Here is a 13663-nt window from a genome sequence, read left to right as displayed (position 1 = left end):
ATTTTGCACACGGAGACTTAATTATTTTTTATTTCTCCTAAAAGGAAAAATTCAGACATTAGAAAAAGAGTTAAGATGAAGGAAAGGTAGAACTGAGGGTAATTTTAGATTAAGCATGATAATCACTTGATCTAATTCACTGATGAGAAATCTATTTTTTCCCTATACCAATCCATTAGATTTTGTCTTTTATAATATATACTTCAAACAGGTTATTGAACAATTTCAAGAAGTCAAAAAAGTTGTTTTATTTTTCTTCTTAATGGAAAATAATAAAGCACAGAAGAAATCTTGGATGTTTCAGGGTATGTTTATACCCTCAGAACCCTGAAGGAGAGAACAAAAACATGTCTGAGTTTGCTAGAACCTTCTGCCTAAGGAAAAGTTAAAGAAATAGACAGATGATTATCTAGAGAGGTAAGGCAGAGAGAAACCTAAGAGATAAGAGAGTTGTATTGGTGGTTAAGAGACCAAGTTAAGTTCAGGTACATTTAAAGAGAAGAGAATATTATCTTCTAAGTTTTTTCTGTTTTTGTTTTCTTGGGGGGTGGTGGAGAACAGGTAGGGTGAGAGTAGGGGTCACATAGTCCTTTAGGAATCTGATGAAAGCTGTGGTGGACTACTGGCCAGAACTTACACAAATTTTGTACATAGTTTTGAAGGCATATAAAGTTCATGGATGCCAGGTTAAAAACCCTTGCTCTATGGCCATAAATTTTACACTGTAAATCTACCACAGTAGTTCTTCATCAGGGATATATATATACTCCAGACCTTCTGAACCAGAATTTCCATATGTATCAGAGTCCTTAAGTAACTCTGATACTCACTTTGGATTCAGAGCCACTGATATAAAGAAATGGTTAGAAGACTTACATACAATCACTTCCTCTCATCAAAGTCCTTACTAACTTACAAATTTTCACTTGGTTACAATGATCTTACTAGCGTTCCACTAACATAACTGCTTGATATATACTGAAAATAGTTACGTTTTTATATAAACTTTAACAAACAGAGTGACCCCTATAAAATTCATATATTATTAGCACATTAGCTGCTTAGAAGCAGTACAGTAACACAGTTGCTATTTCTTTAGCAGCCCACGCTGCTTTCTCCAAATGTATGAAGAGGATAGCATTTGTGTTGTACAAAGTCACCCCATGAAGGAAGCAATTAACTTCTACCTCTGGAACTGAAATGTAGTCAATGGGACCAGGGGTTGGCAAGCTACAACCTATAAGCCAGATCCAGCCACCCCTATTTTGTATGGCCCATTAGCCAAGAATAGTTTTTACATTTTTAAATGGTTGCAAAAAAAAATCTGAATAATAATATTTCGGAACCAGATACACTCATCTGTCCATGTATGGCTGCTTTCCTGCTACAATGGCAGAATTAAGTATTTGCAACAGAGACAGTATGGCCCACAAAGACTAAAATATTTACTATTGGGCACTTTACAGAAAAAGTCTGCTGACCTCTGTTTTAGACTAGTGACTTCAGACACTGTGGCACTACATAATCAGAACACTAAATCCATGAATTCCATGTGAACCAAGCATTACAAACTAAACATCTCCCACGTTTATGTAATATTTGTTAAGTACATACAGCTTCTATATGATTAATAAAAGGCATATCCATTTAAGTGAAGCTGAACTGATAGTAGTTTTTAAAGTAATCATGTATTTTCTAAATCAACAGATACTCAAAGTAGAGTTAATATGCGAAGGTCCACATAACCCGAAAGGCTTAGCTATAAACTCATGATAAGTAAGAGCAAATAGAAATAAAACGTCAAACTGCAAGTAGAAGTATGGTAGGAGTACACTAGTAATGGAAGAGTGTCATGACCCTGAAAGGAAGGCCTTCAAATGGCATTTGCCTGTGTGCCAACAAACTTTCAGTTACGTTAGGCCACAGAATCTTCCTATCTCCACTACAGAAAGGAACTAAGCCACTTGCAGATAAGAATTTAGGTCTTTCTTTCACCACCTTTTTTAAGGCCTCTGACACTTTATGTTATATAGCTAATATTTATGTTGATAGCAGTACTTGACACTGATTATTTTTTTAAATGGCAAGTGCTAAAATTAAACAAATTTTTTTAACTAAATGAAAGACTGTTTTCACATACCAGAAACAGCAGAGTTAAGTGTGAGAGATGCAAAAGAAGCAGAATTCTGTTCAGAGGTATTCATTCCCCTATCCACACTAGACCAAGCAGCTGTTAAAATAAAGAACGTCACTTGGAACCTTCAATTTGCAATGAAACTTGAAAGATATGTACAGATTTAAAACTACGATAACAATACTTAAAGATAATTTTAGAAATTAGAACCACTTAACACAGCAATAGCTACTATTTATTGAATGTCTAACATGTGCTGGGCTCTTTACAACCAACCACTTCTGATCCTTAGGGCAACCCTACTAGGCTACGTTTCAGAGTAAAGTGACTTGCTGACAGCTAGAAAGCAGCTGAGCCATGACTGGGACTTCAGCTGATTTCCAAAGCCTAAGCTCTTCCCACTGTAGCAGCTACCTTATTATCTACCTTAATCAAGATACTACTTTGGGCCAGGCACTGAACTTGGTACTTGACATTCATTTTAGCCAATCTTCACAACTACTTAAATATGAGGTTCATACAGGTTAAATAGCCTATTTTCCATAAAAGCTAGTATGTGTAAGAATAGGGATTCATACCAAATAGGTCTTTCTGAACTAGTCCATGCTCATTCCACTACATCGTGCCATCTTCTTAACATTTTCAAGAGATTTCTTACTTATATATGAGTATTTTAAGGAACACATACATCTATGAGACCAATCACACCTATCTTTCCTCAGTGACTCTCTGCAAACCTAATTTAATATAGTTTCCTTTCAATCTCAACAAAGGTCCAAATCCAGGTAGGCAGGAACTCTAATCTGCTGCTTAACTTTATCTGTAGCAATATTAAGCAAGTACCACCTAATTTATGTCCTAATTATGAAAATGTTACATAGCTTTTACAAGTAAACTGCAAATATCTCAAAAGGTCATAGTTCTTAACATTACTCAATAAAACTTGACAATCTTTTATTAAATGTGAAAGGATGCTTTATAGCATAGAAATTTATGCTTTCTTCACTGCTGAAAAGGAGGCTGGGAATTTAGGGGTTGTTTCTTCCTCCAAATAAAGTTTGACATTTCCACACAATTTTTGGACACTGCAGGGGGAGGAGGGAGAACAAGCTTAAGAACAATATTAGAATGATCTAGAGTTTTCTTCTTGGGGACATTAGTCAACATGAGTCTTTCTAACCTTAAAAGTGATGTGGAAAGCAAATAACATAGGAAGAAACAGTTTTTCCTACTTAAATACTAAAAACTCTGTAGCATATTGCATCTCTAAACTAAAAAAAATAAACAAAAGATATCTGCAACAAGTACAATAGAAAAAATTACATGTTTAATGCACAAAGAATTACAACTTAATAAAAAAAACCCCAAACAGTAAGAGGCCATTAGACAAATGGGCAAAGAACATGAATAGACAATTGATAAAAGAAACAGAAATGATCAAGAAAGTTGTGAAAAATATTCAACCTCATTAGTGATTTTAAAAAGTTAACCAAACAACTCATGTATTTTTATTCATGCTTATTAAATTAGAAAAGACTTTAAAAAATAAGGATATCTAGCCTTGGTAAGTACATGATAAATAGCACTCATACTGATGCTGACAGTATAAATTAGAATAACTCTCTTAGAAAACACTTTGACAATATGTCATAGAGCATTGTAAATCCATATTCCCTTTAACCCAATAATACCACTCCTGAGAATCTATCCTAAAAGCAATAACCCAGAACCAAATATATTCAACGTAATGTTCAAAACCAAATATAGTTAATGTAATGTTATTTACAGCAGATAAAAAAGGGAAAAATTATTTCTCTGATAATATGGGAATAGTTATTTACGGTATGCTTACATAATATATAATAGGGCCATTAAGTAAAAATACTACAAAAAGTAAAGAAAACGTTTATGTTACAACATTAAGTTGGAGGTGGGAACATAAAAATGCTTGTCTGATTTGGACTATGGGAAAAAAAGACCATAAAGAAATACGAAAAACAGTGGTTGTCACTGGTTGGTGTGATAACAGTGAGGTTTTCCTTCTCCTTTTGCAGTTTTCCACATTAAACATGCCTTTCTTTTCTATAATACACACATACTCGAAATTAAGTTGCTTTTAACTTGATGGTTCTCAACAGAAAAAAGCTTTTCAACTACTGGTCTTTATCATCAAAATCCAGGGGAAAAGTTAACTAGAAACAGGCATTTTGTAGACTGTCAAATAGTATAAAAATGGATGCAATAAGCTATACTTCCATTTACTATTTTTTTTTTTGAGGAAGATTAGCCCTGAGCTAACTACTGCCAATCCTCTTCTTTTCGCTGAGGAAGACTGGCCCTGAGCTAACATCCATGCCCATCGTCCTCTACTTTATACATGGGACGCCTACCACAGTATGGCTTTTGCCAAGCGGTGCCATGTCCCCACCCGGGACCTGAACCAGCGAACCCCGGGCCGCCGAGAAGCAGAATGTGTGAATTTAACCGCTGCGCCACCGGGCCAGCTCCCTACCATTTACTCTTTTTATCTAAACTCAACAGACTACTCAAATTAATCAAAAAGTCTACTCACATATTACACTTATTACATCACTAAAAATACACAATTAAGGATGTGAAAGCACTAAGTAAAGAGTAAACAATAAATGCTATTATTCACTTATTTAGTTCCCAGTGCTCCGTATAAAGGATCTGAGAGAGTTAACTATACTATTATTTCTGTATGGCCTTACTACTTTTTCTACTCATGGATCGTTTTTCGTTCCTGGAAAATTCAAAATGTACCAGACAAGCAACTTTAATGAACTTAAAATTTTCTAACAGCTCTTACCAATGCCAGAAAATATTGAACGGTCACTCCAGCTTCTTCCCCAGTCTTTTCCATTTGCATTAGCATCTCCAGTGTCTTGACCCCAAGCAGACGGCTCGGTTTTCCTCTTGCCTGAAGAAGTGGGTGAAACAGAGGTCCACTTCTCCTCACCTGGACTCATCTGTGAGGAGAGTTTTATAGGCTTTTCATTCCAGCCTCCTCCATTTACAGTGAGGTTTTCATTCAATCCTGAAGAAACTTAAAGAAAAGGAAGGAAAGATTAAAAACTAATACATGACTCCTTGTACAAATTGGGATATTTTCAAACTTCTGATTGCTTGGTTCATATTTATCACTCAGTTTTTTCCCCTACTGTCCTCTAAATAGCTTGAGCTTTAAAGATAAAAAGAAGAATTTAAAAAGCGAATGAACATCATGGATGACTTTTAATTAATTTAAAAACTAAGAGTAGGTTTGAACTTAATAACTATATATATATTAAAGATGTTTTCAACAGCAGAATGACTTGCTCAAAAGAAGTACTACAGAGCAAACAGGAAAACTCCACATGTTCTGGTATACTCAGAATACTCACCCTCTAGGAATAAGAAGACTTCTCCTTACACATTCTTTCCTCAAATATTTATATATATACTATGTATAAGACAGTGATTCTAAAACCCAGCTGCACACTAAAATCAACTGGAAAATTTAATAAAAATAGATACTGCAGCCTCAGCCCAGGCCAATTATAATCTGAATCTCTAGGGGTGGAGCCCAGGCATCAGCATCTATGTGTGTATATATTTGTACGCAGGTATATGTACATATGTGTATGTATGTGTGTGTGTGTATATACACACACAAATACACATGGGGTGTGTGTGTGTATAAGCACACATATCTTTTTTCATACACGTGTGTTTTTCTAAGCTTCCTAGATGATTGTAATGCGTAGCCAGGATTGAGAACCATGTGAATGAAGGAAGCCGACAGTGTTAAGAATAAGCCTGAAACAAGCAGCTGCTTTTTCATTCCTAAATTTATGTTTTACCACAACACTTTAGTTTTTAGGTAAGGTATACCACTCTACTTAATTCAATCTTTATCATAAACAAGTAAATAAAATATATTTTCTATTTGTGAAGCACTGCATAACGATATGTCCATTTACTGTGAAATATTTGTTAAGAAAGCAGTTAAAAATATATATTATAAGTATTAATGCTTTTTTCTTAATAAACAGTGGTAAAGTCTTTTACCCCATATATGCCTATATTAAACCCAAGTCTAAAAAAAACCCCTTCTTTTCTCTGTTGGCTTAAATGATGAAAGCAAGAAGCAAAATTGCACATAAACTATTCCTAAAAGAATATTTTTACATATAGGGGACATGGGCAAGCAACTAGAACACACCAACGACCGTTAGAAGTGGGAGTGATTTTTCTTTTATCTATTTTCCAAAATCTCTGGACTGTGTTTATGTTACTTTAGTAGTTAAAAATCACTTTTAAGTCTTTTTTCCCTTCTGTGTCATTCATGTGAGGAAAGAGACATGTACATAAGTTTCTATTTTGATGGGCCTTCAATTTAAGTTACACGTAATTTCTCTCACCCTGAAGTGTAGAATCTCCTTTTCCAGACTTAAAGTTGCTAACTTGAACATTTAGATGAGAATCACCTGGTTGAAATAGAAATAAAATTTATTTAATACTAAATAGGCCACTATGCACATTAAATTAGGAGTAATATACAAATTAATTTTTACCTACTATTTATAATAATAAATTGCTCCTTCAAGTACTAAATTCTTACACTAGAAAACAGTCAGTCTTACAACATATTTAACATGTCCTTAGGAATTGAGTTCTCTAGTTACCATATTCTTAGTCAACTAAAATGCCAATAAAGGACCTGGAAAATCGCCCAAGTATATGTAGCCTGCTGTTCTGCAATGGTTACCAAGATTCTTTTAAGTAGGAACTGGAAAACTGGGCTCTGTAATTGGATTCAACTTTGCCACCTCTCAACAATACCAGCTGCCTTTTCAATAATCCTGGAAGCAAACACATCAACTTAAGAAGAACTTTGCTAGTATTTGGGACCAGGACTTAGGAAATACGGCAAGAGGTGAGAATATATGTTATAACAAAGATACTATTTCTATGACACTAAAAAAATAACGGTAACAACATATCAAAAAACCAGAATGACAAAGGATTGTGCTAGCAAGGAAGGCATGCACAAGACAGTGAAAAAGGGTCACCAACAGAAACTCATAAAGCATGGCTAATATGTGACAGAGAAAATGGGTAAGTAGAAGTCATTGCTGTACCAAAGCAATAAATTCTACCAAGTCATCAAGCAACAAAGTAAAAAGTAACAAGGCTAAGAAAGTGATCTGGAAAGAAATGGGGGCTGGGAAGCAATTAACAAAAGGGTAAAGGAAGATAAGTCAATGCCTTGAAGCAAGTTGAACAGTATCACTCTGCAGATGGATGTCTCCAGGGTAAAAATGATGGCAATGTAAACAGCTACCTAGAAGCCATCAGTATTGGCCTAGTTTGAACATTTCAAACAGTTGGGAAGAATATTAGCTCAATAACCTGTGAAGTTCTGGTCTAGCTTTATCAAACATCTACGGCATTCTCAAAAAGCTGGGGTGGTAAGAAATCCAGATAGAACCTGCACTACTCAGAATATGACTGTTTCATCTTGGCATGAAAGCACTCAACATGCAGAATGGTGACAAATAATCTTATTTAATTATGTGTATTGTCCACCATAAGAAACAGATATAAGAGAGCTGGAGCAAAGCAATACACATGAGAAAAAACAGGCAACATCATTTTCTCATGTGACCCAAGGCAGAAAGGCAATTTTAATTTAATAAGCCATTCATTAGGCAGTATGTAACAACAGCGCTGGGATCAGCTAAAACAATATGTGGTCCACAATGCTCTCATGAAGAAGGGTATATCAGCACAATGATGTAGGCAGTTCAAAATAGTCAGATTTCGACATAATGATATTTTGTATATCTGATTAAAAGGAGTTGGATTTGATGTATCACTCTTATTATGTTCCACTAATATACCTTTATTCTTCTTGGAACCAACAGGAAATGATGCAGTTGTAAGTTGCTCGGTGGAAACTGTGATGGTATTTTCTATCCCAGGGATAGTTGAATCCAATGAACCAGAATCAGTCTGCACCTTATCACGTTTACGCTGCTGTCGTTTCTCTCTGTGACTAATTTTAGTTTCCCAGGCTCCTGACATAGCCCCAGAAAAAAAAATGTTATTCAGTAAGGGGAAGACAAAAAAGTTGTAGTTTTGAGGGGGAAAATGGGGCGGGGCACACAAAATAACATGATAAATTTAGATATTAAACTAAAAACCAAGGGTGCTGATTATAGTAATTCACCCTAAGAACGTACTCTAATTTCATTACGGTATTTTAGGCAGCTAATTGCCATTATTTATGCTGGTAATTTTTATCAAATCTGCCATCTATGGTTTAGAAAAAATGATAGATATCTTTTTACCTTGCTTGATAGAACTGATAGGAGAGTGTTATATATAATTACTAAAAAATGGGTTTATTAGGTGACAACAACAAATGGCTTATTCAGGAATTTTGTACACAGCCTTCTAGAGATGGTATATATAAGAACAATGGGGAAGAAACCCAAACCATACTTCTAGGAAACAAAAACAAATGGCTTTTCAATGGCTCAAGACATTGAGCTCTTGGGCCCTAAAGTTCAAGGTGGTTCCTTTCAGGAAAAGCACTATTAGATCTTTAAATAATTTAGATAAAAAAGTGTTTCCTAACAATGTCACAGATATGTACATTAAAATCTATAGTTATTAAAAAGAAGAGCAAGATATACGATTAAGCGAAACAAATGCAGCCTTTATATAATGCACCTTGATAAAAAAGGATTAAATTTTTCTATAGTCCTTTCACTTGCTCAAGTACCTTCATCAACTTCCTTTCCATCATGGCGTGAACTGTTTTGCACTGCTTTAGCATCTGACTTTGATTTCTTCTTATTTTTCTTTGACTGAAAGTAAAATAGAATGTTACTTAATATTTCATTATGTTTTTGAAAAGGTAGGAGTCAGTAAAATACATAATGAAATGTATGATGCTGACAATTAAAAAAAATAATGTTTGGTTAAAAAACAACATATTAAATGGCAATAATATGAGGTTACCATTTATTGAGTTGTTTCTATGTGCTAAAGTACTTTATACTCATTTTCTTATTTATTCCTTTAAAAAACTCACTGGAGAAGGTATTATTCCCATTTTAGAGACGAGGAAATGGAGACTTACAGATGTTAAATATTACATGGCTATTCTGGGTCACATTAAGTTAGTAAATTCTAGTCAAATTAGGAACTAGGTCTATCTGGCTCCAAAGTCTGTGCCCTTAGATACGCTATTCTAACTCACATCATAACTAAGGTACTATAATACGGTGTTTCCAGAGCAAGAAAACAAAAACCTATAACTAGTGTTCATAAGGAAAATGATGTACTGATTATTGGTTTTGGACTTCATAAAGCAGATTGCTGACATACCCTATGCATAACAAATTAATGAGTCAATTGTAGAAAGTAGGTAATATTTTGTGAGTTTCAAAGCACTGTGAAAATACCTAGGACTTGTATATGGTAGATGTTTAATAATTTATTAAAGAAAAATACCCACACACATATAAGATATGGACATTTTGGAATGGCCTTCCAACTTCCTTCTGCTAATATTATTTTCTCCTTTCAAAAGCTCGCTAAAAACTTCATAAAGCCATTTCTATATTTAGATAAGTGCTTCCAGAAGAGAATGTTCATAAAATAGTAATTTTATTTATACTTTGTATTCATTCATTTAACTATTTATTGAGATTGGCTATGCAAGTATTATTGTGCACTATCTTAAGGTGAACAATTAAAAAGAGATTGATCCTTACAGTAAGTCCTTCTTATGGGTAAGTAGTAAATGACAGTTTGAATAAGTAAAAAATTACAGCTAATTGCTTTTCCTATCAATAAACTACTTGCAAATATTATCAAATGGAATGACCTCTTAAAGGCAATTAAAATTATCTTTGACAATGGAAACATATTAAAAAACTACCAAAAATTTTTTTTTACGTTTCCCATGGTTGATTTGCATTTGTTTCTTTGCATGTTCTCATTATCATTAACATGTATCATGTTTAATGTACTGCTTTATTACATCTACTAAACCACGCTCATATTCACTTTAAAAAATCAGGATATCACCCATATACCATAATATTTACCCTACGAGTATAATTCAGTGGTTTTGAGTATATTCAAAATTACACAACTATCACCATTATCTAAATCCAGAACATTTCCAGCATCCCCAAAAAGAAACCCAGTACTCATTAGCAGTCACCTCCCACTACCTTTTCCCACTGGCACCCACCACTAATCTACTTTTTGTCTGTCTCTCTCTTGCTTGTATCCACTTTTAAGTAAAGATAAACATCTGTGAATTACAGTCTAAAGTAGGGGTCAGCAAACTTTTCCTATGAAGGACCAAATAGTAAATATTTTAGGCTTTACAGGCCATAAGGTTCTATGTGTAGCAACCACACAACTCTGCCGCTGTAGCATGAAAGTAGGCATACACAGTATATAACTGAATGAGCGTGACTGTTTTCCAATAAAATTTTATTTACAAAAATAGGCATCTGGCTGGATTTGGGAGCCAGAGTTTGCCAATCCCTGGTCTAGAGAAGCACTGGCCGATAGAAACACAATGTAACTCATATATGTAATTTAAAATTTCCTAGCAGACACATGTTAAAAAGTTAAAAGGAATAGGTAACATTAATAATCTATTTACCCCAATACATCCAAAATACTACCACTTCAAAATGTAATCAATTAATCAATATTAAAAACTATTAATAAGATAGTATGAAAAAGACTAGTAAAGAGCCACATGGGACGAGTGGACACCATATAGTACAGTGCAGACCTACAGAAATTAACTGAAGCAGGTACCCCCATTTTACAGATAAGGAAACTGAGGCCATAAAGAGATTATTATATAAATTGCCTACATCATAGGGTTATTAAGTGGTGAAATCAGGATTAAAATCCAGTTCTGACTCCAGAGCCTGCCCTTGCAAATACTCTGATATTCTGTCTCTCTACATTTAAGTCCAAATACAAATTTAATCTTGTATTAGCTATGTGATTTTGGGCTAAATCATACTAAACCCTTACCCCAAATGTCATATGAGACAAAAATGCCTACTAACCTCACATAAGGTTCTTTTAAGGATTAAATAAGATGTGAGAGCAGACTGCTAACTACAAAGCAGTGTACGTAAGATTTTTTAAAGGAAGGAGACTATGAAAAAGGATAGAAATTACATTCACACTGAAATATACTGTGATTTATCACTAAAATCTGTGGAAAAACAAGGAATGTTATCTAGGCTTCTGTCTTGGTTTAATTTTACTATTACCTTTAAAAGAAACTAACCAAAAAATAATGTTCACTCAGATGAGACTTCATAACATAATATACTACAAAAAGCTTTAAAATAAATATGCATACATACTGCTATTCTGAGCTGCTCCACTACAGTTAACACTTTTGAAGGAAAACTGTGAACACAAATCTCTGGGTTCCCTTGTTACTATAGTTCTTTCCCCACCCATTTGTGGTCAAGCTCCACTATGGAGCTGGATGAATTATTAAACTAGCCTCTCTTGAATGGTCTTCATGCAATCAAGATTTAGCAAATATCTACATATGTCAAACATTGTTTTAGGAGCTCAGAATATAGAACTGAATAAAAGTTTCTACTTATGGAAGCTGTGCTATAATCTAATAGGAGAATCAGACATGTAAATGAGACATCAGGAGAAATTCTTATCTTCAGTGGCTTTCCTCCAATGCTCACCTTCCAACAAATCTATACAAGTCCAATTAATATACCTTCCCATTAAAAAAATTCCCAGACACTTCCTACCATCTATAAAGTCTAATAACTTCCTTATATGACATGTAAGGTCTTCCACAAATTAATCTCAATGTTATATCCTTTTATTTATAGATAACCATTGGTTCCAACAAGACTGTCACCTCTAAACACTCCCCATCTTTGTCCAAGCTGCGCTGACTGTGAATTTTTCTCTCAAAATAAAGTGTTTCAGCCAGGGTGCTGAGGGTGATTTTCTTTGAACCATCTGCTCCCCTACTGACGTTCAATGCCTGAAATGACTTGTACTCATTAAACATTTAAAACTGCCATGAATTTGGCCATTTCTTACAAACTTCCTGGTAACATTTCCAATGCTGTTTTACTGTGCAAGTGTTCACAGTTTTTTTTAATGATAACATGAACTTCTTGAAAGCAAGAGAATAAGAGATATTTCATTATATTCCCAATAGAATCTCTATTTCACTTAATATGAATGACTCATGATAGGCACTGATATACAAAGAGGAAGGGGAAAAAAAGAATCTGCTCTTGAGGCCGGCCAGGTGGCTTAACGGTTAAGTTCACGGGCTCCGCTTCAGAGGCCCAGGTTCGCTGGTTTGGATCCCAGGCACATATCTACACACTGCTCATCAAGCCATGCTGTGTCAGGCATCTCACATATAAAGTAGAGGAAGATGGGCATGGATGTTAGCTCAGGGCCAGTCTTCCTCAGCGAAAGAGGAGGACTGGTGGCGGATGTTACCTCAGGGCTAATCTTCCTCAAAAAAAAAAAAAGAAAAGAAATCTGCTCTTGAGGAGGTCTGTCTATCATTACATATTAGCAGGGGCTCAGATGTAGCACGAAGCAAAGTACCCTTAATCAAAAACCTCCAAACATTATTTGAAACAGACATCACTTAAAGCATTAGAAGTGATCCTAAAAATTTGTTCATAAAGTAAATCCTTTCCTATTGGCTTCCATTATAGTTTCACATTTTGTCTTCTATTTCAAATGCACAGAATACAGATACTACAAAAAATTGAAACTATAATAGTCTCATTAGAAGAAATCTGTCAGTCTTATATGTTAAATATATATGTATATATGGATGTACGCACGTGTGTGTCTATAGACAAAATCTTTATACATACACACACACATATAAAAATAAACAACACTCCTAAGAGAGAATGAACAATGAAAACACACACAGTAGATACTTAGTGGCTTGGGACTCAAAATAATATTTGCATCTTGAATAGCAAATGGCTCTACTGTTCTAAATCTAGACAATGAAAAAGCTTTGATAAATAATCATTAGATCTACTATCACTACTTTTGAAAACTGCTAAAGAATATATACAAAATACAATGGATTGATAGTTCCTTAGGAAATTGTGATGCCTAAGAAATAGAGTTTAGAGATTTCTAAAATATCACTAGAAGGAGTTAACCAAATATGCAAATAAGCAGCACCAATACTCCACTGGCAATCCATGGATGGAAGACATGGTAACTCACTTAAACACCTGAGTAAGTACGCCAGGTAGAGAGGTTTGCTATTCACTCTCAAAGCAGTGGGCTAAGTAAGCTTGTTCTTACACTTCTATGAGAAGAAATTGAGCATATACTCCAAAATGCTTATTTATGAAATCTATACATACCCTACTATTGATAGTGTATACATTTGTAGAACATAAATATTTTTAGTGAGAGCAATATGACTGAATATGCTTC

At 34.5% G+C, this 13663-nt stretch overlaps 1 protein-coding gene across 6 annotated transcripts in view; it reads right to left on the bottom strand.

Annotated features, from left to right (window-relative positions):
• The window catches only part of MTDH (metadherin), a 59175-nt gene that overhangs the window by 22302 nt on the left and 23210 nt on the right, over positions 1-13663 (bottom strand). For 2 of the 6 annotated variants that reach the window (XM_014847767.3, XM_014847768.3), the window contains exons 3-6: positions 8928-9012; positions 8041-8217; positions 6559-6624; positions 4965-5201 (exon numbers count right to left, since the gene is read on the bottom strand). In XM_014847767.3, coding sequence (XP_014703253.1) covers positions 4965-5201; positions 6559-6624; positions 8041-8217; positions 8928-9012 — 565 coding nt within the window. Of the gene's footprint in view, positions 1-2140; positions 2231-4964; positions 5202-6558; positions 6625-8040; positions 8218-8927; positions 9013-13663 lie in introns of all 6 variants that reach the window. The other 4 variants (XM_070481378.1, XM_070481379.1, XM_014847765.3 and 1 more) reach the window with 3 other exon arrangements.

Source organism: Equus asinus, chromosome 12 (genome assembly GCF_041296235.1).
Source record: "Equus asinus isolate D_3611 breed Donkey chromosome 12, EquAss-T2T_v2, whole genome shotgun sequence".
Classification (NCBI taxonomy): domain Eukaryota; kingdom Metazoa; phylum Chordata; class Mammalia; order Perissodactyla; family Equidae; genus Equus; species Equus asinus.
This window is presented reverse-complemented; position numbering and strand designations above follow the sequence as displayed.